General features: G+C 46.7%; 5 protein-coding genes across 10 annotated transcripts in view; 2 read left to right on the top strand and 3 right to left on the bottom strand.

Annotated features, from left to right (window-relative positions):
- Nucleotides 1–355: 355 nt before the first annotated feature.
- The window catches only part of GMPR2 (guanosine monophosphate reductase 2), a 32,477-nt gene continuing 7,782 nt past the window's right edge, over nt 356–25,050 (top strand). Inside the window, exons 1-2 of one of the 4 annotated variants that reach the window (XM_074234795.1) lie at nt 356–635; nt 2,107–2,941. In XM_074234795.1, the coding sequence (XP_074090896.1) occupies nt 2,774–2,941 (168 nt within the window). In that variant the 5' untranslated portion in view covers nt 356–635; nt 2,107–2,773. Of the gene's footprint in view, nt 636–674; nt 1,884–2,106; nt 2,942–24,597; nt 24,973–25,050 lie in introns of those variants that run through there. The other 3 variants (XM_074234796.1, XM_074234798.1, XM_074234797.1) reach the window with 3 other exon arrangements.
- Nucleotides 2,855–9,056, top strand: TSSK4 (testis specific serine kinase 4). Its single transcript, XM_074234802.1, has 6 exons — nt 2,855–2,941; nt 5,165–5,408; nt 5,834–6,197; nt 6,615–6,788; nt 6,912–7,013; nt 7,773–9,056. Exons 2-5 carry the CDS (start codon nt 5,170–5,172, stop codon nt 6,936–6,938), a joined length of 804 nt encoding a protein of 267 aa, XP_074090903.1. The 5' UTR covers nt 2,855–2,941; nt 5,165–5,169; the 3' UTR covers nt 6,939–7,013; nt 7,773–9,056.
- On the bottom strand, nt 5,518–10,217 carry CHMP4A (charged multivesicular body protein 4A). 3 transcript variants are annotated; one of them, XM_074234799.1, is made up of 6 exons: nt 10,008–10,217; nt 9,560–9,712; nt 9,291–9,468; nt 8,760–8,874; nt 8,471–8,606; nt 5,518–8,262 (listed from the first exon to the last, which is right to left on the bottom strand). In XM_074234799.1, exons 1-6 carry the CDS (start codon nt 10,036–10,038, stop codon nt 8,207–8,209), a joined length of 669 nt encoding a protein of 222 aa, XP_074090900.1. In that variant the 5' UTR covers nt 10,039–10,217; the 3' UTR covers nt 5,518–8,206. The 3 variants fall into 3 exon arrangements, with proteins under 3 accessions (XP_074090900.1, XP_074090902.1, XP_074090901.1); XM_074234800.1 differs by having other exon boundaries at nt 5,519–8,262; nt 9,560–9,709; nt 10,008–10,213; XM_074234801.1 differs by lacking the exon at nt 10,008–10,217 and having other exon boundaries at nt 9,560–9,829.
- Nucleotides 10,456–12,874, bottom strand: MDP1 (magnesium dependent phosphatase 1). The gene is made up of 6 exons (XM_074234803.1): nt 12,760–12,874; nt 12,610–12,670; nt 12,322–12,432; nt 10,941–11,048; nt 10,745–10,830; nt 10,456–10,625 (listed from the first exon to the last, which is right to left on the bottom strand). Exons 1-6 carry the CDS (start codon nt 12,794–12,796, stop codon nt 10,546–10,548), a joined length of 483 nt encoding a protein of 160 aa, XP_074090904.1. The 5' UTR covers nt 12,797–12,874; the 3' UTR covers nt 10,456–10,545.
- Nucleotides 13,579–24,865, bottom strand: NEDD8 (NEDD8 ubiquitin like modifier). The gene is made up of 4 exons (XM_074234804.1): nt 24,425–24,865; nt 14,373–14,420; nt 14,139–14,221; nt 13,579–13,949 (listed from the first exon to the last, which is right to left on the bottom strand). Exons 1-4 carry the CDS (start codon nt 24,440–24,442, stop codon nt 13,853–13,855), a joined length of 246 nt encoding a protein of 81 aa, XP_074090905.1. The 5' UTR covers nt 24,443–24,865; the 3' UTR covers nt 13,579–13,852.

Raw genomic sequence — 25,050 nt, 5'->3', positions numbered from 1 at the left:
TCTAGACTTCCGCGCACGGAGGGCCGGGGCCTCGGGAGCCCGGATCAGCCCCGCCCCCGGCCGGGCTGCGGAGGGTCGGCCCGCGGGGGCCGGGCTGCGGAGGGTCGGCCCGCGGGGGCCGGGCTGCGGAGGGTCGGCCCGCGGGGGCCGGGCTGCGGAGGGTCGGCCCGCGGGGGCCGGGCTGCGGAGGGTCGGCCCGCGGGGGCCGGGCTGCGGAGGGTCGGCCCGCGGGGGCCGGGCTGCGGAGGGTCGGCCCGCGGGGGCCGGGCTGCGGAGGGTCGGCCCGCGGGGGCCGGGCTGCGGAGGGTCGGCCCGCGGGGGCCGGGCTGCGGAGGGTCGGCCCGCGGGGGCCGGGCTGCGGAGGGTCGGCCCGCGGGGGCCGGGCTGCGGAGGGTCGGGGAGGGGCTCTAAAAGCCCTGGGTCCCGCGTGAGCGAGCGCCGGGCAGTCCGGAGCCGGAGTTAGATGTGCACCTTAGAGCCCGGAGACCGAGCCCCGGACGGGCGGGGGCCTCTGAAGCCGAGCGTCCCCCAAACCTCGGAAACCCACCCAAAACACTGCGCCCTCCGTGGGGCGCAGTGACCGGCTGCTGAGCACGCCGCCGAGATGCGCGACCACATGCACTGTCACGTAGAATGTAAGAACAAAGGGGTCACAACAGGAGCTTGGGTCGGTGGGAGAGGGGGCCCTGGGGAAGGGCAATGGGGGCAGGCTGCCCGGAGAGCCCCGGCCAGGTTCCCCCTCATCTGGGGAATCGGAAGTCTTCCCTCTCGTCCTTCAGCTCTCCCTCCCGTCTTCTAACTCCCAGAAACAAATGTGGTCCTTGCCCAAAAGATGTATTTAGGGTCATAGGTGGGACTTAGCCCAAGAACAATCACTCTCCCAAGAGCAAGGACGACCACCACCATTGCCCCCCCCCATTCAAATGCACCAAAATAGCTGGGGGAGCAAATGTGCATCATTTCATGTCTTAAATTCTCGGAAGGAAAAGACTGCAGGAACTCATAAGGATATGTAAAAAAGATTAGTGCAAGGTTTTAGACAGGAAAAAACTCTTTGACCTTGATGCAGTCTAATGCTGGTAGTCCACTAACTTACAAAAAACAACGTTGTTCAAAGGGACTGAATGGCACAACTACTCCCATCACTGGGTATTCTCCCTGAGGAGAACTTGAGACTCTTCTCTAAAACTGAAACTATCCAAACAACTTCACCTCTCCCTATGCCTGGAGAAAATAGATACCAGAGTGCAACTCTGCATTGGGTTAGTTTGGGGATGGGGAAAGAAAAACCAGCCCAATTCCAATTTACTCATTTGCAACCATCGTTCTCCAGGCTGGAGAAGTATCTGCAGGCTTTAACTCTTTATATATAGTTTCAGGAGGCTTCCTAAGCAAATGACAGCCCTTATAAAGCCAGCCAAGGGTAGGAGATAAAATTATTCTGATCTCGTCTATGTACATGGGGCTTTCAAAAGCAAGACTGCCCTCTGATTTGAGTGAGGCTTCTTAGAGTGACTCAACTATGATTTCTACCTCTCTCCTGCCCTAGGGCAGCTAGGTGGTACAACAGATAGACCATTGGCCTAGGAGACAGGAGGACAGTACTTCAAATTCTGCCTCAGATTCTTGACTCTTACCAGCTGTGTGACCTTGGGCAAGTCACAACCCTGGTTGCTTCCCATCCAGGGTCATCTCCTGTTGAACTGATTCATACCTGGCCACTGGACCCAGATGGCTCTGCAGGAGAAAGTGAGGCTGGTGACTTAGCTCAAATCCAATTCATGTGCTTATGACATCACCCCCCTGATGTCCTGATCTCCAAAAATGAAGGACAAACGTTTCTTTTCTAGCAACCTCTTTCTCAAGCAGAGGATCTCCTCACGGTAATGATCCCTAGGCTACTTCCCATTTTCTTAAATTGGGAATCTCTAGGTCTAACAGGCAGACTAGTTGAGAATTTAGCATTTTACCTGCTGGCTTACATTGTCATCTGTATGTGTGATTTTCTAGCAAAGAGGTGATAGAAGGGGCCAGATGTTATTGGAGTTTATAAATTAAGAATAGGAAGGGACTTAAGATATCTTGTCAAATACTTTCATTTTGTAGCTGAAGAACTTGAAACCTGGAGGACAATCCAAATAGATGTGAGACTTGCTACTCTACTTTGCTGAGTCCTAAATCCACTGCACCTCACTGAAACTACCTTGCTGAGAAAGACTGTCCTATCTCTCCGGCACAGCTCTCTAACAGCCTTTATTCCCTCTCCAATCCCTTTGAGATGACAGACCATGACCATCTAGGTCATTAACAATTTTCCTGAATCCAGATATCTCACCTGGAGCTGGAGAAGATTCCTGCAGGTTGCCAAGTCATGCTCCTTCCTTGAGCTATGTGGCCAGTAAGTGGGTGGAGAACAGATTGTGATGTGTGCGGAACATGGGAACTGGGGAGATTCCGTAACCAGGAGGAGGAAGAAGGAACAACAGCTACTGGAGACAAAAAGAGCAGTCCACCTCTCCTTCTCTCCTCTAAATCCCTAATAGAACAGAGCCCTGTGGCCCCAGCTGGGGTAAATATATAGGCAAGCATTTGGGGACCAGCTTCATTTCGGCGCCGCAGCCCCCAGCGGCCAAGGGTATCAGCCTCCCTGGACCTCAAAATCAGCCCAGGTGAAAAAGAAACCCCGCCCACTCATGTTACTACCAAGGGGCGAGGAGATGTCACCCAGGCAGCAAAAGCACCAACATCAAGCCACGGGACCTACCGCTCTGTCATGGAAGAGTATGGCTATGAAGTAGGCAAGGTGATTGGTAATGGCTCTTACGGCACGGTCTATGAGGCCTACTACACTAAGCAAAAAGTTCATGTTGCTGTCAAGATCATCTCCAAAAAGAAAGCCTCTGACGACTATCTTAACAAGTTCCTGCCCCGTGAGATCCAGGTGAGGATGGGAGAGGGAGGCAAGAGTTTGGAGGGTCAGGCTATTGGGGCCTTCATCAGGATGGGGGGTTAGGTGACCCAGAGCCCCCCCCAAATATGGCTGACTCTTATTCATGATCCATGCATTCAGCACATAGTCATTAAGTTGACCTAGATTTCCTGATTCTAAGACCAGTATCCTTTCCAAGATTGCCACCTCCAGGGAGCATTCCCAATTCTCCCCATTCAGCAATGACCTTGCCACTTGTACCTCCCCTAGGATTTTGTTTCATCCCACACCAACGTACTTATCATAGATGAGGTAGCTCACCCAGTAGAGGGATGAGATGTAAACATTGATAACCATAATGATGGCTAGCATGTCTGTAACAACAACTCTGCTAAGAACTTTACAAAGATCATCTTATTTGATCCTCACAACAACCCTGGGAATGAGATGCTCTTGTTATTTACAGTTGAGGAAACTGAGGCATAAGGATTAAGTGACCTTCCCAGGGTCACATAGCCAGTAAGTGTCTGAGGCCAGATTTGAACCCAGGTTTTTTGATGCCAGGTCTAGTGACACTTAGGTAGGTATTACACAATAAAGGGATCATTGCATGACTAGGGAACACTGGATTCTGAACAGAGACCTGAATTCCCAGCTTTCAGATGATGCTTATTAGTTGTGTATCCTTGTGTTGACTATGTAAACTTTCTGACTACTTTAGGTTTCTGACTTTAGGTTTATTTGTAAAATGGGGAATGATCCAATACATAGTATAATCTCTTATAGGGTTGTTATGTAGATCATTTGGCATGATTACGTAAAGTGCTTAGTCAACCTTAAAGTGCATTAATAATATTAATATTCCTGAGGTGAGTTATAAAAAATGGGTAGTAATTCAACTGGACAAAATGGGGGAATGAATGATGGGGTAGAGAGCCTTCTAGGTGGAAGGAACACTGGAGGGTGTAAGGCCCTTGACTTTTGACATGAATTTGGAGCTCAGAGTGAACAATCTGAGAGATCTCTAGGATGGTATCTTGACTGCCTCAAGAGCTAGAATTTTTCTCAGGAAGAAATAGTCACTTGGGAATTTTTAATAAATTACCCATCTATAAATATGGATCATTATTCTGACAGTGACATGAAGGATAAATTGTGAGGAGGGGGAGAAGTGGATGCAGAAAGACTTGGAGGCTACTTCAGAGGTCTGAGAGGATGATAACGTATTCACTTAAATATATAGGAAGATGGCAATAGTAAGAGAGAAGAGGGACTAGAGCTGATTGTTGCAGACATGAAATCAATATAATTTACTAACTAATTGCATATGAAAGATGGATAAAAGAGGAACATTAGATTACACCAAAGTTAGGAACATGGAAGGTAGGATGAAGGATAAAACCATAGGCTGCAACAGTGAAGTCAAGAAAGAATGAGGTTTAGAAAAAAGATAAGCTTAGTTTTAGACACGTCGAGTATAGCATAGGGCATTCAGGTGTGGATGCACATGAACTCTGCAGAGGCTGTAATTGCAGCTTTGGGAGAGAATGAATTTGATAAGAAAATGGAAGACCAAGAAGAAAAGAGTCAGAGACAGAGGAGGAAGTGAAGGTGCCAACAGAAACAGGAGCAATTAGGATAGACAGATGATCTATGAATCCATGTTCATAGTGGGTGCTAAGGAGGGGATAGGAGAAAGTGGATATGGAGTGGAGAGTAGCAATTGGATTTGGTGATATGTAGGTGGTAACTTGAGAGAACAATTTCAAATCCAAGTTTGAAAGGGAAGAAAGCCTGATTGCCAAGTTGAGTTGAGAAACAGAAATTTAGCACAAACTCCACTGATCCCAGTCCACTCCAATACACACCCTCTCTCCTGAGCCAAAAGGAAAAGAGCCTAAAATAATGATATGGGTCAATCAGCTCACCTTTGCAAACTGCTCTGCTCCATGGTGTTAGATGGCTGGAATTGGGAGTCTTGGCTTCAACACTTACTATGTGACCTTGGACAATCACCTCACATCTCTGACCTTGTTTCCTGGTCTATAAAATGTTATCTTCCTTCTCTCTCCTTGGTTCAGGAGGTTGTTTTGAGATTCAGATAAAGTCCAGGTAGGTTGAAGGATTTTGTAAACTATAGTCTCACATAAATACAAGGAATCACTATTGTTAATAACTTAGCTATGAAAGGGAACTTAAGGATCGAGAGTCAAGCCATGAGCTCTCCCCTACCAGGTCTAATGGACCCCCTTCCTTGGGACCAGGTAATGAAAGTCTTGCGGCACAAGTACTTAATCAACTTCTACCAGGCCATCGAAACCACATCTCGTGTGTATGTGATCCTAGAGTTGGCTCAGGGGGGTGATATTCTTGAGTGGATCCAGCGCTACGGGGCCTGCTCTGAGCCCCTTGCCGGCAAGTGGTTCTCCCAGCTCACCCTGGGCGTCGCTTATCTGCATAGCAAGGGCATCGTGCACCGGTGAGGGCACTGCCATCTGGGACTTTTTGACTCCCAGAGGGGGGCAGTCTCACTGTAGCTTACCTCATCTCCTCTCTATTAACCTCTTCCCCCTCACCCCCCCCCCCCCATCTCCTCCCTGAACTTCCTTCTCCTCACCATTCTCCCCACTACTGGGTCAGTCTTTCCTTCTCCACCTCAATGGCCTGTTTAAGATATTTAGAGCCCCTGGGGTATAGAGCACTATGCAGAACAGCCCTACAGGCCCTGAATCTTTTGCCCTCAGATGACCATATTCCTAGACCTGCTTCCCCCCGTAACCATAAACCCTTTCCCAATTCCATTCCTCTGCCTCTACCCTCTGACCTGACCCTCTAGCTCCTAGCCTAATACTAACCGCTCTTCCCAGCTCCCAGCCTGACCCCCAGGTCTTCTGCTGCTGGTAGGGACCTCAAGTTGGAGAACCTGTTGCTAGATAAGCGGGAAAATGTGAAGATCTCTGACTTCGGCTTTTCCAAGATGGTGTCAACTAACACTCAGGGCCAGAAGAAACCTTCCCAACACCTCATGAACTGCTTTTCTCACCTCAGCCAGACCTATTGTGGTAGCTTCGCCTATGCCTGCCCAGAGATCTTACTGGGTTTGCCCTACAATCCTTTCCTGTCTGACACCTGGAGCATGGGTGTCATCCTCTACACCTTGGTTGCTGCCCATCTACCCTTCGATGACACCAACCTAAAAAAATTGCTTCGAGAGACCCAGAAGGAAGTCAGCTTCCCAGCTAATCGCCCTGTCTCTCAGGAGTGCAAGGTGCTGGGCCCCCTGGGAGGGCTGGAGCCCTTGGGCTGATCTATAGAAGATAGGATAATTACCCAAAAGGGACCACACAGCAGAGTCAGGAAAGGCTCAATTCACTATGAATGCCTGGATCTAATCAAGATAATTAATCCCCCCCCTCCAGATCAGAAATTACTTGAGTATAGGAAAATTTAAACCATTTCTTCAAGGGTAGAGGAAGATATTGTCACTTCCTCCTCCCGAGGATCCTGATGCCTCCCTGTACTCATCTCTCATTCAAGCATTAACTCTGGCCATATTCTGAGGGAATCCCAGTCTCCTTATCTCCCCAGAGAGACCCTGCTCCTGTCTCAGGTCCAGATGCTGCCATTACCTGGGCAGTACCATTCAGGGCAAGTTCAGCCATGGCTTCTCTCTCCCCTGCCCCAGAACCTGATTCACATGATGCTACGCCAGGCCGTCAAGCGTGCTACCATCCTGGACATCCTCAAGGACCCCTGGGTAATCAAGTTCCAACCAGAGCGGCCCTATCAGGAAATCCAGATCCTAGAGGTCCTGTGTCCACCACAAAGCTCCACTGCTACCACTTCACATCCTCCTGAGGTTGCAAGTTGAGCAGGACTGGGAAGGAGTCAGGGAGAGGGAGTTAAGGGGGGAAAGGGGTGGGGGCAAGATTCCTCCCTCTACTTTTATTTTTTTATACAAGATTATCTAATTCCCATATAGTTTTATCAGCAGGGGAAAAAGAAATGATTTCCTCAGAGAAATCTTGGAAAGAGTCACTTCTAGACTGTTATAGAGGTTGGCCTTCATCTGTAGTCTGCAAAGGTATTTTAAACTTAAATACTGAACTGTGTTTTCTTTAAAGAAATGTGTGTGTTCTTTAAAGAAATGTGTGTGTGTGTGTACAAGGTTGGGGGAGGGGGGTGGGAAAGAAGAAAAGAGTCTTGGTTCTGCTATTTCCTCCTTCAAATGTTAAAAAGTGCTGAGACGATTGTGTTATGTCAGCATTTCTCTTAATGACCCTCTCACAAACACTGGAGCAGCAGGGTTTCAACCAGACATTTAACAAAACTTTGAGACCTGTGAAAGGAAGAGATGTGAACTTGCTAGGAGTACCTTTCTTATCATTAAAGTTTTTTGTGTTACCAAAAAGGGAAAAAGGGAGCCAAACTCTGGGCTTGTCTTAGGATCATAGAATATTTTTTTTTTTTAGGTTTTTGCAAGGCAAATAAATGGGGTTAAGTGGCTTGCCCAACACACAACTAATTATTAAAGTGTCTCAGACTGGATTTGAACCCAGGTACTCCTGACTCCAGGGCAGGTGCTTTATCCACTGAGCCACCTAGCCACCCCCATAGAATCATATTTAAAGCTGGAAGTGATCTAGTCCTTGGTTATCTGGTCTGGAGCTCTCATTTTACAGATGAAGAAATGTGAGGTCCAGAGAGATTAAGTGACTTCCCCAGGATATGAACACAGGTCCTTTTGATATAAAACTCAGCTCTCTTGATAAAAGGATAACTGTACTGCAGAAATTCTGTGGCATTATGCTAGATGAGTTTGATTAACTATGGAACTATTCAGTTACATTTTACAGATCAATACAAAACACTCACCTGATATACACAGTGAGGAGGCTAAGGAGATCCTGTAAGTCCAGTCATCCCTCCTCTATAAATAAAGAGACTGAAAAATGGACCTGAAGTGGGCACCCAGAAGCTGACAAGAAATGGCCCAGTTTTATTGAGAGTAAGGGCCTTTGTAACAGCTTTCAATGAAAAAAATGGCCCAGGGACTTTTCTCCCTTCTCCTACCTTCCCCACCTTCCAAAAAACCCCCTAAAACAAAAACAATCCTACTCCAGAGATGTTCCAGGTGAGACATCAAGTTCCTCAGGAAGGATCAGACTGTCACCCTCACCAGGGCCTCATGGGGTTTAAACCCTTCAGCTCAGTCCACTGGCACTTGGGGAAAAAGGAGGGGAATTGGATGGAATTTCAAGAACATCAAGGCATTCTTCAGGATACCCAATCAACTAATTTCTTCAGTTCGTTTTCCTCATCAGCCTTGGAAGCTAAGGAGAAGAGAGACAAAAGAAAGAAGGGTTAAGTTCCTTAGAATTCTCCAACCAGCCTTTTTTATGGTAACTGAAGGTACTATGAGCCGACTTTCCTGACACAGACCATAACAATATGAGGATATTACCTGTCTTGAAACCCTTCCCAGAAGGAACATAGTACTTGGGGTTGTTCATCTGGTCCGGCAGGGAGAGTTCTTAGTACCTGGACTAGTGGGTAATTGAGTAGAAGGAACATCTGGCAGCTTGGCTGGTGCTTCCTCTTCATCCTCTCCCATATTCAATAGCTCTTGGTTCAATTTCTCCTGCTCCAGTTCCTCTAGTTCCTCCAGCAGTTCATCCTGGAAATGGCAAGTCCAATCAGGTGTTTGATCAGGAAATCTCACACTGCAAAGACTCAAGATTTCAGTCTCCTCCCCAACAACCTCACAAAATCCCCTGCCATTATACCTGGATTCCTTCTATAATCCACAGCACTACCTCTATCCAGTTACCTCATCTACATCATCCCCGAAGCCCACAGGCTGAGAAATGGCATCAGAGATTTGCTGGGCTATTTCCTGCTGCTCTGTGATGTCAGACATCAGCTCATCCACCTTGTTGATGTCCCTGTGGGTGAAGGTATAGGAAAAGAATCAAGGGAAGATCTTGCCTTTCGCCTTGTGGCAGGAAAAGGTCATTCTCATTTCCCTCTGAAGTTTGTCTTGATGGCTTAACACTCCCTGGCAGTGAGAACCCAAGAAAAGTGTGCAGATGGGTAGGAACATGTTGCAAAGAAAGGATGTGTAGAATCTCCTTGTTGGGAGATGTTTGGTTTTTATTTTTTAAGAATTGGATGTTCTGGCCTGTTTTTTCCTCCTATGTGCCTCAATCAGGGGAAGGAAATGCTATGAAGTAGGGAATTAGATAACTTGTAGAAGATTCTGTGATTCTACAAAGAAAGGGACATGAGGCCCTTTGACCAAGCAATTTTTCCCCAGTGTCTATGCCTATGTCCATCATTTCCCCCCCCCCCCCGTACCCACATGTCCTGATGGGCCTTGCTCATGGCACGGGCAGCCAGCCCCATGGTTCGAAGGACTTCGGCATTAGTGGTGGCATTCTCAATGGCTTCACGCTGGAATTCCAGGGTAGATAGAGTTCCATCTGTCTGAGCCAGCTGTTGTTCCAGCCTCTTCTTTCTGCGCAGCGCCTGCAGGGCAGCTGACCCAGCCCACGGCGCCCCCATCAGTGCTAGAAGCCCCCGAGTTCTTCCCCCTCCAGCGGTTCCGTCCTTTATGCCTTTCCCCAATACCTCTCTTGTTCTTGGTCCCATGCTTCCTGGCCGTCTGGAGCTCCTGCTGGATCTTGTGCTCTAGAAACTCCTGCTTCTTGACCAGGATCTCCTCCGTCTCCCGCAGTTTCCGAATCGCCTCCTCGGGGCTCGGGTCCTTCTCCTTCTTGCCTGCTGGCCCAATGGCAGGGGGCAGTGTTGAGTACAAGCAGTTTCCAATGGCTCTTAGCATCCCGAACCCTGGCTGGGGGAGGGGCCCGGGGCTGCGTTTCCAGGCTGACTACGTGAGGGGGGTGGCCGCGGCGGGGGGGGGGCGCGCCGCCGGCCAGCAGGTCCCGACCCCGTGGGGGCCTCCCCGTCCCGAGCATCCTCCTGCTCGGCCTCGGCGGGCGGGGGGTCCGGGACGGCCCAGCTCCCCGCGGGGGCCCCCGCCCCCACGGATGGGCGGCCGGCTCCCCGCGCAGCTCACCCCTGCCGAAGAGCCTCCCCAGGCCGCTCATGCCGCCTCCCCGCCGGCCACGACCCGCACTCGGCCGCGGCCTCTCCGAGCCCTCCCACTTCCGCCTTCCTCGGCCCGGCGCATCCGGCGTCTGCGGCCTGGGAAGCCGCGCGCTTGTCACGTGCAGGGGGTCACCTGACCCGACAGCCAACGTCTTAAAGGGCCCCCGCGAGAGCCGCTGTCCCCGGAGGCGGAGCTGGCGGCGCCCGCGGTGCCCGGCTCCGGCCCGCCCCGCCCCGCTCCCCGGCCTCCAGACCCCCAGCCAGCCCCTCCCGCGGCGCCAGGCCCGGCCTCCGGGCCCGTCTGGGGCGGTCTGAGGAAGGACACCGGTTGGTCTGGGGAGTTTTATTTGCCACCGAGTTGGGGTTGTGAGGGGCAGCCCTAGGTAGCAGGGCCGGAAGCGGCCTTGGGTAGGCACGGTGCCCTCACAAAATCGGGTGTCACAGTTCATGCTCCATCCTGGTTCTCGTCCCGGGGCCCTGGCCAGGCCTGAGTCCCAGGGCTCATCTCAAGACCCCGCAAATGTTTCTAAGCCCTGTGTCAGGGTGTGCAGGCTCATTCCGCCCCGGACGTGAATACAGGTGACACCTAGGGGAGAGATTAGCCTTTAACTCTGCCATTTGGGGAGCCCTTAGCCTAGCGCCCCCAATCCTATCCCCACCGTGTATGCTTGAGGCTCCTTTTCCCCCAACACCACCATTCAGTACCCAGTTTGCTGACATCCACAATGTTCCGCTTCTCATCATCAAAGAAGATCATTTCGGAGTAGGGGATCCCACTCTTCTGCCGCAATCTAAGCAGAACAGGATGGTGTGAGGCCAGGAAGCTAGTTTCCCCTCTCCCACCATTGCCTGTTCAAGATCGTTAGAGTTTTTCTTTTTTTTTCTTGTCTCGCAGTAGTACCTCTCAAAGTGTGTCACTTTGCAGCCAGGATAGATTTCCTTGTGTGAGAAATATTTAGTGAGGTCAAAAAGCTCCAAGAGCTGATTGGCTCCTTGAATCTCACCCGTCCTAAATTGAAGAGACAAGAAATGGCTATAGGATAGATTTAGGTCACAGATAAAAAGGAAACTTGGAAAAAGCAACAAATAAGGATATTAAGAATGTTAAAATGCAAGGTTCTACAAATTAATATCCATTTTAAAATTATTAGCCTCAAAAATTTACAATATAGTTACAGTACTGGAGAGGTTATCTCCTCCACAGACCTAAAATATAATTAAACTGGAACCAAAGAATTCTGAGGGTCCCTTTGGAGCTGCCCAAACCACCTTCATGTGTAGGTTGAACCACTAACTCACTACTCTCTAAAGGACACAATACAGATTCCTTAAACTCCCCCCCCCCCCCAGCTTTAAGCTGTCCCTGATCTTTGCAGTTTTACTTTTTTAATCCCATTTTCCCTTTTCCAGTATTTCATTTTATTCCTTTTATGTATGGTATATCCTAGACCACCTCACTATTTATTTCCCAGTCTCAGTTTGCATTCATTCACCTCTGTTATTTAACAGACATAGAATACAAATACCTCTGGAAATAACAGAAAATGGAGGGGTGTGAGCAGGCTGCAGCACATGAACTCTGAATAAAAAGGTAAAGAATGGGCTGCTCACATGGCAGGAACAAAGTGTTCCACTGGCTATTAGGAGATTAAACCAGAAAGTCTTGGGTTCAAGCATCACCTATGCATTCTGGCTGTGTGAGCCTGGGCAAGTCAGTCTTCTAGATAATTTAAGATTATCAATTGTATTTTTAATGTAATTTTAAAATCTACAACTCTCCAATTCTCCCTTCCCCTTAAAGAAGGTAAGAAAAACCCTGTTATAAAGATGTATTTGCATTCGCCATGGCCAAAAGAAAAGTCTCCTCGATCTGTATTCTGAATTCATCCGGGCTATCAGAAGGTAGATAACAAGCAGGTTTCATTTTAATTCCTTTGGAATTGTAGCTGGTCATTATGTTGATCTGACTTCTGAGGCTCCCAAAGTTGTCTGCAACATTAAATTGTAGAGAAGGCAGCGCCAGGGGCTGGAGAACTCGGTGCTGAGAGCTGTCCCTGGTCTGGAGTGCCCACCCCCTCCCCCTTTCCCGATTCTTTCTCTGCTGCCAGGGTCGGAGCTGCCCAAAGCATGGTGTCTCTGTGCAGCTCTGCCCACCGACGCCCTCCTCCCTGCTCCCTCCGGGGAGGCCGGGTGGGTGCTCCCGCTTTGCTCCCTCAGGGATCCGCCTGGGATCTCCCTCCTCCGCTCGGCCCGAGGCCCGCCGGGCGGGCGGCAGGGCTTACCGGGAGGCGGCGGCCACGGGCATCCCCAGGCCCCGCAGGCGCTCCAGCACGGCCGGGACCTCTGGGTAGAGGCTGACGAGCTGCTCCCGGCGGTCCCGCACGCGGCCGTCCCTAGACAGAGGCACAAGGACGCTGCGGCGCCGCCCGCCGCCCGCCGCCCGCCGCCCGCCGCCCGCCGCCCGCCGCCCGCCGCCCGCCGCCCGCCGCCCGCCGCCCGCCGCCCGCCGCCCGCCGCCCCCGCCGCCCGCCGCCCGCCGCCCGCCGCCCGCCGCCCGCCGCCCGCCTCACCTGCTCCGGTGGAAGGGGGGCTCCACGTGAGTGTCCACCCAGAAGGGCCAGAGAGTGTAATCTGCAAGGGAAGCGGCGGCATTAGGGGCCGCGCCCCGAGGCAGGGGGGGGCGGGAACCGGGGGCGCCCCTCCCCTCCCCCCGCGCCCACCCAGGTCGAAGACTGCCAGCTGCGGGAGGCGGGCCATGGCGGCCCGGCGGGGCGGGGCGGGGCGGGGCGGGCCGGCGCGGGACTCAGCTGCCTCCGCGCAGCCCGGGCCCGGAGTCGAGTCGAGTCGTGGCGCAGCCCGGGCCGGAGTCGTGGCGCAGCCGCTGGCGTCCCCACGGCGGGAGCCGCGCGCCGCCCAGGCGTCGGAAGCGCCCCCCGCCCGCCCGCCTCAGTGCGGGCCAGTGCCCCCCATCGGCCGGCGAGAGGATGGTAGCTGTGTGGCGGGAGGCGCGGACACGGCGCCGGCCCCCTCCGTTACTCTAGGTCGCCTCCCCCCACCCCATCTTCTCCGGCACCAGCATCCATCTCTGCTCATTTTCTTTTGTTTTTGCTTTTTAGATTTTTGCGAGGCAAACGGGGTTAAGTGGCTTGCCCAAGGCCACACAGCTGGGTAATTACTAAGTGTCTGAGCCCAAATTTGAACCCAGGTACTCCTGACTCCAAGGCCGGTGCTTTATCCACTGCGCCACCTAGCCACCCCTCCTCATTTTCTCTTAACAAAAATTGAGGCATATAGGGCAGAGCCTGAGAAAACACTCCCTCTGTAATTGTGATCATGAACATCAGTGTTGCACGATCCCATTTCCCAGATCCAGCAAGCTAAAAAATTAGCCATCCTGTTGTCCACCATCATAAATTTACTTCAAGTTCTGGATCCTCCTGGCCCATTCTCTAACATGCTCCTTGGGCCTGATAGGGATCTGTCGGGATCATGATCCATGTGAGTGAGTTGCATTTGAGCACAGCTGAGGAAACATTCCAGGAGGCTGGGAAACATCTTTATTAACAACCAGGACACAGCCATGAGGGAAAGGGCAGTCGAGACCACAAACTAAAAAACAACAGCTAGCAAAGAGCCTCGCAGGCCCAGAGGGCTAGATTCTGGGGTCCTCACAGACTTCCCAGCAACAGACAGAAACACCTGGGCATCTGTCCTGGGGAGGAAGTGGTGGTTCTCTTGTTCCAGGAAGTGGAAGGGTGTATGGCGCATCATTATGAGTGATGGGGTAAGGGGATAAAGTAGGGGGGAAATCCATCACCGCCCAAGGCCACCTCCCCCACGAAGAGCCAAAACCAAATGAAGGACTGAGCCCCCTTGAATCTTGTAATCAGCAGCTGTCTTCTCGTCATTCCTGGAAAAATAGAGAAAAGATTAGGTAGCCGACAGTTTCATCTTCCTTAGAACTATCCCATAGGAAGCGTACCTCAAGAAATACTGAAGTATCCCCTATCTTCTCCTCTCCCCCATCCATTTCCTGTTCTCTGCCACTATTCCCTTATCTGTAGGGCTGACATGACCCTTACTCCCACCATAAACTCACATCTGTTTGCCACTGTAAATGAGTCGCTGCTGCTGTGGAGGAATTCCTTCTTTCTCTTCTACTCGCTCTTTGATTCGTTCCACCTTCAAGGGGATGAAAAAGATCGTTGAGGGATGGGGTCAGGGAAACGGTGAGTAGTCATAGGAAAAACACTTAGGTACATTATAGAGCACACAGAAGTGAGAAAAGGGACTCAAAAAGATCATTGTAATTGAGGGGAAGGGAATACTTTACCTTATCTGTGGGTTCAATGTCGATCTCAATTTCCTTTCCTGTCAGCGTCTGAAACAGGCAATGGCTTTGTTAGTTCCCACAGTTCAGGTCACCTAGATACAATCACTCTCCCCTTCTGTCCCAGTACTTAAGAAGACCCCTTATCAATGAACTTGGACTGCAAAACTAAACATCCTGATTCACTTCACATCTTTAATTCTGCCAATGGTCATTAAATGTTCTGGTGCCTGGTTTACTTTGGACTAACTATTCCAATCACTTGTCATTTTTTATGAAGACAAAATTCCTCACCAAACTGTCTTAAGAAAACTAAATGCCAGAAACCCAAAGAGATGCTGCTAAGAGCCTGATGTACAGACAACTATAAGGATCCATATAGAATACAGGGATCATCTTTGTGTAGACCTCAAGAACAATTAATTCTCTTCTTCAAAATCAGTTTCTGTCAATTTCATTAAAATTTTAAAATCCAGATTCTTGAGTGTCATGGCCCTCAGCTAACTCCTTTATATGCTAAGCCCAGAATTGTACTTTCACCTCTAATTTAAAATAAAAACAATAGCCAGCAATTAAAAAGCACAAAGGTGGCAAAATACCTTAAGTTTATCCTGGGAAGTATATATTTCCTGGGAAATGGGCACTAATATTATCCTTATCTCACACACAAGGAAATTGAGGCAGTTAGAAGCTAAATAACATACCCAGGATCACATAGCTATTAATGTTTCAGACAAATTTGAATTCAAGTCTAACTCCAGGTCTAGTGCTCAATTAACAGTGCCACATTTGTACAATTATACAAATCAAGTCCCAAGTTGTCTGCACATAAGCCAAATCCCTGACTTGGCATCTACTCTTGACAGAGGTTTTTCCAGGCTAACCAAACATTATCAATGCAACCTCCTTGTAAAGCCTTATTTCCCCCTGCCCTTCTGCATTGAAAAATGTGTGAATTTATGTAATTAATCTTATGCTTACTCATCATTGATACATACCACATCTTTGGACCATATCTTTAAGGCCTTTATTCTCTACTGTATTCTGAGATCCAATGATCTCTATTTCCCAATATGTCTAACCTATTCTTTTTAAGTAGATATACTCTCAGAGTAGGCAAAGGATAACTGGACAAATGTTACAGTGCTACATTCTTAATGGTGCTATTAAACAAGTTTATTTCTATTTTCTATTAATATGTTTATTGAACATTTGTGGGTCTAATTCCTTAAATTAGATTATAAGCACTGAAAGAAGCAAGAATGTCCAAACCTGGGCAGCTAGGTGGCACAGTGGATAGAGCACTGGCCCTGGAGTCAGGAGTACCTGAGTTCAAATCTGGCCTCAGACACTTAATAATTACCCAGCTGTGTGGCCTTGGGCAAGCCACTTAACCCCATTTGCCTTGCAAAAAATAAAAATAAAAAAAAATGTCCAAACCTGCCTAACCAATCTGCACTCAGTCACACATAAGCCAGGAGGATTATGGATATGCGATCCTCATTTTTACCTTATATGATGTGAGTTAAATGGTTAGAGAAAACAAAGACTCTCTTGACTTGGGGGAAGTTATAGGGTCAATGATCTAGAACTGGAAGACACCACCTAACACAATCCTGAAGGCAAAGAATTTTATATTTATTTTTGTACACCCAATGCCTAGTATAGAGAAAATACTTAATGATTGACATACAGATGAGGAAAACTGACACCCAGAGAAGGGACTTGCCCAGGGTCACAGAGAAGTTATATAATGAAGACTTCTAAAGATGAGAGGCACAGGAGTGCACTTCTCTTGCCTCAGGTTCCTGTAGGGAATCTCATTTTCTAGCCTTCCCTTTCACTGATGGTACCAGAGTATACAGAAAAATCTGTGTTGCAGAGCACCCTCACTTTTACCATTTGCCTTTCCTCAAGCTCCTGGATGCTGGTCCTCATCTCCATCCTCATGGGGAGGAGCCTAAAGCCCCTGATCTACTCCAACCCCATAGTTTTGTTTTAATGAGCAGGGAGTTGCCACCTGAAGTCCTTCTGGTAACGTGGTAGGACAACTTCCCATCTTCCCAGACTCTTGAGCCTTCTCATCTGACCTGCTGATGTATTTTCAGGACTTATCTACTATCTGCCTCCCTTGAGTCTTTCTGTCTCTCTGCAGCTGAATTCTATATATTGCATCCTCAATCAGAATGTATGCTCCTGAAGAGCAGGAACTAATTTTTCTTTTTCTTTTTCTAATGATGAAAGATTTTATTTATTTTGAGTTTTACAGATTTACCTCTATTCTTGCTTCCCTCCCCCCACTCCCAAAAGAAGGCACTAAAATACTCCTGTTTAAGAGCAAACACAACACCCCCTACCCCACAAAAATACAGAACCCCCAAGAAAGGAAAAAAAAATGTGTTTCAGTCAGTGTTCTGATACCATCAGCTCTGTCTCAGGTGGATCACATTGGTTTGTTTTTTTTAAGTATTTATTTTGAGTTTTACAATCCCCCCCCCCCAAGGCAGTCTGTTAGTCTTTACATTAGTTCCATGTTATACACTGATCTCAGTTGCATATGACAGAGAAATCATATTCTTAAGGAAGAAAAATAAAGTATGAAATAGTAAAATTACATAATGATATAACATGGTTTTGTCCCCCTAATTTGAGAGTGATAGTCTTTGGTTTTTGTTCAAAGTCCATAATTCTTTCTCTGGATACAGATGGTATTCTCCATCACAGATAGCCTCAAATTTTCCCTGGTTGTTGCACTGATGGAATGAACGAGTTCGTCAAGGTTGATCATCACCCCCATGTTGCAGTTATGGTGTACAATGTTCTTCTGGTTCTGCTCATCTCGCTCAGCATCAGTTCGTGCAAATCCCTCCAGGCTTCCCTGAATTCCCATCCCTCCTGGTTTCTAATAGAACAATAGTGGATCACATTCTTTATCATAAGTCCATCACAGAAGTTACTCCCCTATTTTTCCACAGTTGCTGTTGCTGATTGTAATTCCCTCCATCCACTACCATATATTGTTTTTTCTCTCTCCTTTCACTCTGTCCCTCTTCTAAAATTTGCTGTAGGGTAGCTAGGTGGCGCAGCAGACAGAACACTGGCCCTAGGGCCAAGAGGCCTGAGCCCACATATCACCTCAGAGACCCAGCAACCACCCGGCCCTATGGTCCTGGACAGGCCACCCAATCCCAGCACCTTGCAAAAAGTAAAAAAGAAAATGTGTTATATCTGACTATTCTCTCCTATGATCTACCCTCTCCTTTATCACCCACATCCCCCCCTTCCCCATTCTCTTTTTATTCTACATGTCTATACCCTATTGAGTATGTATGCTGTTTCCTCTCTGAATCATTTCTTTCTTTTTTTTTTTTGCAAGGCAAATGGGGGTAAGTGGCTTGCCCAAGGCCACACAGCTAGGTAATTATTAAGTGTCTGAGGCTGGGTTTAAACTCAGGTACTCCTGACTCCAGGACCGGTGCTCTATCCACTGCACCATGATGAGAATGAAGGTTCCCTCATTCCTCATCACCTTCTTCCTTCCACATCATTGCAAAAAAAAAAATCTTTTATATGAAATATCTTAGCCTATTTCACCTCTCCTTTCTCTTACTCCCAGTACATTTCCCTTTTAGCCATTGACTCCATTTTTGCAATATATATTCAATTTAAATTCAGCTCTCTCCTGTGCTTCATCCATGAAAGCTCCTTCTGCCTGCTCTATTAAATGAGAAGGTTCATATGAGTATTATCAGTATCATTTTCTATACAGGAATACATGCAATTCATCATCATTAAATCCCTCATAATTTATCTTTCTCCTCCGCTCTCTATGCTTCACCTGAGTCCTGTACTTGAAGGTAAAACTTTCTGTTCAGCTCTAGCCATTTCAACAGAACATCTGAAATTCCCATTTCATTGAAAGTCACCTTCTCCCCTGGAAGAGGATGTTCAGTTTTGCTGAAGTTGATTCTCGGGTGCATGCCAAGCTCTTTTGCCTTCTGGAATATTATATTCCAAGTCCTATGAGCCCTTAATGTGGTCGCTGCTAAGTCCTGTGTGATCCTGACTGCAGCTCCACAATAATTGAATTATGTCCTTCTGGCTGCTTGTAATGGTTTCTCTTTGACTTGGGAGTTCTGGAACTTGGCTATATTTCTGGGGCTTTTTGTTTTTTTTTTTTGATTTCTTTCCTGGGGAGATCGATGGATTCTTTCAATTTCTATTTTGCCCTCTGTTTCTAGGATATTAGGGCAATTTTCCTGTAGGAATTCTTTAAAAAATGAGGTCAAGGCTCTTTTCCTGATCATGACTTTCAGGTATCCCAATAATTTTTAAATTATCTTTCCTGAATCTGTTTTCTAGATCAATTGTTTTTTCAATGAGATGTTTCACCTTTTCTTCTAATTTTTCGATCCTTTTGGTGTTGAACTATTGTGTCTTGATTCCTTGCAAAGTCATCAGCTTCCTTTAGCTCCATTCTAAATCTGAAGGATTTGTCTTCCTCAGAGAGCTTTCTTATCTCCTTTTCCATCTGGCCAATTTTGCTTTTTTAAAGCATTCTTCTCCTCAATAACTTTTTGAACTGTTTTATCCATTTGACCTAAACTGGTTTTTAACATGTTATTTTTTTTAGCATTTTTTTGGATCTCCTTGACTAAGCTGTTGACTTCGTTTTCATGTTTTTCTTGCATCTCTCTCATTCTTTTTCCCAATTTTCCTTCTATCTTCCTTACTTGATTTTCAAAATCTTTTTTGAGCTCTGTCATAGCCTGAGCCCAACTTCCATTTTTCTTGGAGCCTTTAGATGCAGAAGCTTGGACTTCCTCATCTTCAGACTATTTTGATCCTCCTTGGGATCATAGACAAAGTATTTGTCAATGATCAGGCTCCCCCCCGCACCGTTTATTCATTTCCCCAGTCTGTGCCTGGTTTTGGGGTGCTTCCTGAGCTTTTGAGTTTTATTGGGGCACCCCACAGGGACCTCAGTATGTGAGGCTTTGACTGCTCTCCTGGTCTGTGAATGACCACAAGCTTACCCCTCCGCCCTGGGGTTGAGGGAGGCATCCCTCTTCTATGGGGGGGGTCTAGACTGCAATCAGGATCTGAATGTGGTCAGGGTCCCAGAGTCCTGTTCCAGGGAGAGAGGACAGACCTCTGAATTCTCCTTACACTCCTTTGTCTTTAGTGGGCTGAGCATTCAGAGTACAGCTGCCTGGAGGCTCCTGCTTACCAGCTCCAGGTGCTTCTGTTTCCTGGATTTGGGGCATGCTCACTGCCGTGACCGTACTGATGGCCTGAGCTTCACACTCGCTCTGGCAGAGGTCTCCCTGCTGATCTTCTAAGTTGTGCTTTGTGCTCTCTGTGGTGCAGGTCAGGAAACTGCTTTTGCTGTTAGGATCCAGGACTCCTGGGCACCCTAGAGCTGTTTCTGGGAAGCTGAGGTTTCTCACTCTGGCGGGCTGCCCCTCCCCATAGAACAGCGTTTTCCCACTATTTTTCAAGTTACCTTGGGCTGGAGAATTGCCTCACTGGATCTTTCTGCAGATTCTGTCTTTCGAGAATTTAGTTAGAGTCATTTTAAGATTTTTGAAATATTTTGGAGAGAGCACCTAGGAGAGGCTCTTCTCTTGATGCCATCTTGGCTCTACCCCAGAAACTCATTTTTCTATCTGAATTCCCAGTGATAGTTTATTAAGCACATAGTAAACCAGGAATCTAGTAATCAAGTGCTTGATGAGTGCTTTGTTCATTCAGCCCTCTAGAAAACTTTCACCATCTTTACTCAGGGGAATGGAGAGTACTGAGGCCCTCTGCTTACAATGTGACATCTTGGGGAAGAAGGCACATTCTGTCTCCTACTCTGAACCCGGGTTCATGGGTCCTGGAAGAGATGAGTTCATGGACCCAGAGTCTTCTCCTCTGGGGGCGGGGGAGGTGGTGTCCAGAGATGTGGAATGCTGTAAAAGTTGTCAAACAGAGCTTCTAATTTCCTGGAAAGCAACTGTGCTTCCTTCTTGCCTTGGAAAAGATACTTTACTCCTACATTGGAGTCCTCACTCTTAACTGTTAAGTTCACTGATCTATATAGGTGATATCTGGCACACACTAAGTGCCGAGTTATTGCTTAGCTCTGTGGGGAACACAAGGCACAAGATGTGGTCCTTGTCCTCACTGGAAAGATAGGATCTAGAAACATGAAGCTATCAGATATAAAACTAAAGAGGGGGGGGAATAAAAAAGCATACACTAAAGTACTGAATTGAATAAAATCAAGTATAATAACAATTGTTTCATGGAACTTTAAAATTTGCAAAGAATTATACATAAATTATTGAATTTGATTCTTATAACCCTGTGAGCTAAATGCTGTGTTTATCCCCATTTTATAGAGGAGAAAACTGAGAAAACAAGAGGTTAAAAATATGCTTTACCTAGGGTCGCACAGTTTACAGGTATCTGAGGCAGGATATAAATTTGGGTGTTCCAGTCTCCAACAAAGAAGTTAAAATAATGAATATTATGGATGATGAGGATAACAAAGGGCTAAGTGTGGGTTGGAGCTACTGAAGAACATTTATAGAATATACTGGATAAGTGACCCAGGTGATTCCCATTGTCAAGTTGTTCTTTCATGTCATTCACTCAAATCTATTATATTATTTGTTTAAATATTTTATCCCTCTAACTGAATGTAAATTTCTTGAGGGTAGGGATTATTTTAGTGTCTACATTTTTAGCATCTGACATAGTGCCTTCCTTGAACATAACAAGTGCTGAACAAATAAATACAGATTCAATTAAATACAGGATTTTGATAAGCAATAAGGAAGAAAGATCAGGAGAAAGGTTTAGGAGGAATGGTTTGATGAAATGGAAAAGCATAAAGAAATTGTTAACAAGCACTAGCTTGAAACACATGACTTTTCTAAGGTGAATGACAATAAGGCATCCTTTGCAGACTTTTGGGAATATACTTTTCCTAATTATTTGCTTTTCTTCTTATTCTAGTGTATTGGCTTTTCTATTTTTACTATGCTTTAGAAAGAATGAATTTGGCTGTATATAGGAATAGAGAGAAAAAAGAAGTGAAGTTAGAAAGCCATTACAACAGTCCAGATGTAAAAATAGTAGAAGGCTGTAGCAGTGAAAATGGAGAGAAATAGATAATTGTAGGAATAAATTCAAAGGAAGATTCAAAAGGGTTTGGCAACAAATTAGAAATACTAATGAAGGCAAGACAATAAAGAAAATGACTTAAGAAGAACAATTCAGGTTTTGGTGTTGTGAAGGAATAAAAGGATATCTAAATGAAAATGTCCAACCAGCAGCTGGACACATGGAAATTGAAGTTGAGTGAAAGTCAGTTATATTAGTTCAGAAATAAAAGCAAAATTAACATACAGAGAAAGCATTGACTAGTCCTCAAGGAATAATCAATTTATGAGATAAAAAGAGTCAGTGAAAAGATTCATCAGTCAGGCAGGAAGAGAACTACGATAGTAAATCATTATAAAAACAAAAGATGAAAAGAATTTTACTAAAAGTCAGTGCTTAATTTTATCAAATGTTGAAGAGAAGATATAGAGTCATTGGGATTTGGGGAGATGATCATTAATAATAGCAGTTTTAGCTAAAGAGTAAGCATAGAAGTCAGATAGATTTTTTCAGAGGATTGGAAGAGATGAAAATGGAACAAATCAGCAAAAGGTTACTCATTTAAAAAGTTCAGCCATGAAAAGAAAGAAGATGGAATGGGTATTAAGACTAAATTAATTTATTTAGTCCTGTGTAGAAGAAATAAGAAAATAAGAATAAGGAAAGAAGTTTGCTGAGGGGTTAAGACTGAAGATGCTAGACCAAAACTAATAAGGGGTGGAGACCAGTCAAAAGCCATAGTCAGAAACGGTTATGACCAAGTACAGATTTATAAAAGAATTTTTTTTTCTTCTGAGACTGGAGAAAGAGGATAGATGGCAAGACATATGTTGAAATAAATATGAAGGTATACAGGAGCTCATATTGGATAGCTTCAGTCTACTCAATGAAGGAGGAGGTAGGTAGAATTGGGATGTAAGAAGCCTACAATAGGTTATTATGGGAATATGCTAAGAAGTCAATGAAAAACAATGTTTTCATTAAGAAAATTAAGTGGGGGAGGCTAGGTGGCACAGTGGATACAGCACCGGCTCTGGAGCCAGGAGTACCTGGGTTCAAATCAGGTCTCAAGACACTTAATAATTACTTAACCGTGTGGCCTTGGGCAAGACACTTAACCCCATTTGCCTTGCAAAAACCTAAAAAAATTAAGTGGCTTGCTCTAAGACATAGGTAACAAGTGATAGAGCTGGGAGTTGAAACAGTATATTTAGTTTTTCTTAACTGTACCATGAATGCTATCTGGTTGTACCCCACAAGTGATCACTCTACAACTTGGAAAAGAAAGTTTGGCAGAAAGTAGGTTTGAGTCACATTCTGAATCATATACCACAGTTAAGTTCCAATGAATTAATGACAAAAAATATAAAGTGTTACATCATTTAAAAAAAGAGAAAAACAGAAGTACTTTGCAAATCTTTGGGTTAGAATTCTTGAAGGTATGGAAATGATTATATAATATAAAACAAAACAGTTCTGATTACCTAAAATGGAAAAAAATTTGCAGAAACAATATCAACAAGGTTAAGATAAAAGGATTGGGAGGTAATAGTTAGGAAAGCATTAATACAGCTGCCTCAAGAGTGTAGTGTTGCCAGGAAGAAAATTGTGACGCTGATGGTGAGAAGAGGAGACAAAACAGATGAAGGGACTAGTGGATGCAAGAAGACGCATTCGTTTTGCCTTAACAAATGACCCTTTGTAGTCCTTCTTATAGTATAGTATTTTCATAAAAGATTATCTATAAACATGGAAGTGTCCACAGGATTAGGCATATCATTAATCAGTGGCTTTCCCTTTCTTCTGGTTCCCAAATTTCTATTCTTTAGTTTTTATCCAAATTTATGGTATTGATTAATCAACTGCAAAGGAGAAAAGGAAGGTTACAGGGGGAAAAAAGCATCCAGAGACAGCAGTAAATAATTAGGTAAATCACAGTTTAGAAAAGGAAAGGGTTTTCAAGGAAAGATGAGCTGTTAGAAATAATGAAAACTGCCCAAATACTGGGCACAAGGAAATAACCTTTCAGCCCAGGGAAATGGAACTGATAACATGTGGGAGAACCTAGTCACTGTCCCACTGAGAAAGTCAGATGCACTAGGAAAATACTCCCAATTTTTCTTTTGAAGAGACTTGGGAAATCGATAATGAAGTCTGTATGACTTTCAAAGATTTGCAGTCAGAAGATGTTAATTCCACTTCAATCGCTACCTGTGAAATTTTGAGCATGCTTTCAAATCTTTCTAGGCCACAATTACATCATATATAAAATCAGGAGACTTCACTAGAGATACTGTAAAAAGTCCCTTCCATTTCTAAATGCTATGACCCTTAACAAATAAGCCAGGGCCAGCGGCTCCAGAGCCAAAGCCATGCGTCCTACTGAGGGACTTGTTTAAAGGGGCTGGAAGGAAAAAAGGTCAAGGGAAGAGTCCGTTTTGGTGGTCGAAGGGCAAGGTGACACAGTTGGAGAGAACCTGATGCCTCTGATGTTGGGGAGGTGTGTGGCCGCGGGGGAATGAATTTCTCTGGGCCTCAGTTTACTCTTCTGTAAAAGTTCGTCCCACACAGCCTCTTTGGGTCTCAGTTCTAAGTGTAGGACCTGCGCATGAGAAAAGGGAGAAGCCCCCCGGGCAGGCAGCGAGGCACACACAAAGCGGCCGGGGAGCCGGAGCCCAGGCTCCGCCGCCTTGGCCCGGCTCAGAACTCAGGGTCAGGCCTCTCGGAGACCCCAAGCCCGGCTCTGCCCCAGTTTCCCAGCACCGCTCGCGCCCAGCCTCGGGGTTGTCAGTGCCCTACAGCCGTGGAGAAGAGCCTCACTCATTGTAGCTCTGCCTCTCCGGGTCGGGGCAGTTGTATCCCCACCCCACCGCTTCCCAGCAAGGCTCGGAGGCTCTCACCTTCACTTTGATCAGCATCTTCCCCCCAGTAGCCGAGCCTCTTGTGGATGAATCGCAGATGCTGCTGTCGCCGCCGCCACTGCCGCCACCCTCTAGGACTCCGCCTGCAGATGACTTCCGGTTCCGGGTCACTGCTTAGAAGCCCGGAGTCCTCCGGTTTGATTTCCTAAGTATCAAATATTCGGGAATTCCGTCTCTTGGTTTTAGCGATAAGTGAAAAACGGCGACAGGTTAGTTATGTCGGTCCCGTCGGCTCCGAGGCGAGAAGTCTCCACAAGCCGAATTCTTCCGGCTAACGAACGAAGAACTACATTTCCCATCACACCCTGCGGCAGCCCGGGCCACTCCACTTCTGGGGATTGAAGTTTTTCCCACCTTAGTTCAAACGTCTGTCCGACTTGGTGGACTCTGTTTCCCAGAAGTCCACACTCGACTTCCCTTAAGGCCTCAGTTGCTAAGGTAGTCCGCCTTCGCAGTCTGAAATAGATACCGAAGGGGAATGCGCGTGGCGAGTTGCTAAGCTTTTGGAACTTGGAACAGCCGCTAAGGTAGGTTACGCACCCGGAAGTAGGTACCGCTCTTCCGGAAGTTATCCCCCCTCCTCTGTCAAGATTCTCACGTCTAAA

The sequence above is a fragment of the Macrotis lagotis genome, chromosome 4 (assembly GCF_037893015.1).
Source record: "Macrotis lagotis isolate mMagLag1 chromosome 4, bilby.v1.9.chrom.fasta, whole genome shotgun sequence".
Classification (NCBI taxonomy): domain Eukaryota; kingdom Metazoa; phylum Chordata; class Mammalia; order Peramelemorphia; family Peramelidae; genus Macrotis; species Macrotis lagotis.
The sequence above is the reverse complement of the archived record's forward strand: the minus strand, read 5'-3'. Positions and strand labels throughout refer to the sequence as shown.

Bases quoted from the DNA above. Each gene is read 5' to 3' on its own strand.
- CHMP4A (XM_074234801.1), bottom strand. From the start codon at position 9,770: ATGCTAAGAGCCATTGGAAACTGCTTGTACTCAACACTGCCCCCTGCC. The intron at 8,607-8,759 runs GTAACTGGATAG...TGCCATTTCCAG, and splicing joins TCGGGGATGATGTAGATGAG to GATGAACTGCTGGAGGAACT. The intron at 8,263-8,470 runs GTACTAAGAACT...TCTTCTCCTTAG, and splicing joins TCAATTACCCACTAGTCCAG to CTTCCAAGGCTGATGAGGAA.
- NEDD8 (XM_074234804.1), bottom strand. The intron at 14,222-14,372 runs GTAAAGTATTCC...ATCCCCTTGAAG, and splicing joins ACATTGAACCCACAGATAAG to GTGGAACGAATCAAAGAGCG. The intron at 13,950-14,138 runs GTGAGTTTATGG...CTATTTTTCCAG, and splicing joins ATTTACAGTGGCAAACAGAT to GAATGACGAGAAGACAGCTG.
- TSSK4 (XM_074234802.1), top strand. From the start codon at position 5,170: ATGGACCCCCTTCCTTGGGACCAGGTAATGAAAGTCTTGCGGCACAAG. The intron at 5,409-5,833 runs GTGAGGGCACTG...TGCTGCTGGTAG, and splicing joins AGCAAGGGCATCGTGCACCG to GGACCTCAAGTTGGAGAACC. The intron at 6,198-6,614 runs GTGCTGGGCCCC...CCCCTGCCCCAG, and splicing joins CTGTCTCTCAGGAGTGCAAG to AACCTGATTCACATGATGCT.
- MDP1 (XM_074234803.1), bottom strand. From the start codon at position 12,796: ATGGCCCGCCTCCCGCAGCTGGCAGTCTTCGACCTGG. The intron at 12,671-12,759 runs GTGGGCGCGGGG...CTTCCCTTGCAG, and splicing joins GCTGGCAGTCTTCGACCTGG to ATTACACTCTCTGGCCCTTC. The intron at 10,831-10,940 runs GTACTACTGCGA...TGTTCTGCTTAG, and splicing joins AAAGTGACACACTTTGAGAG to ATTGCGGCAGAAGAGTGGGA.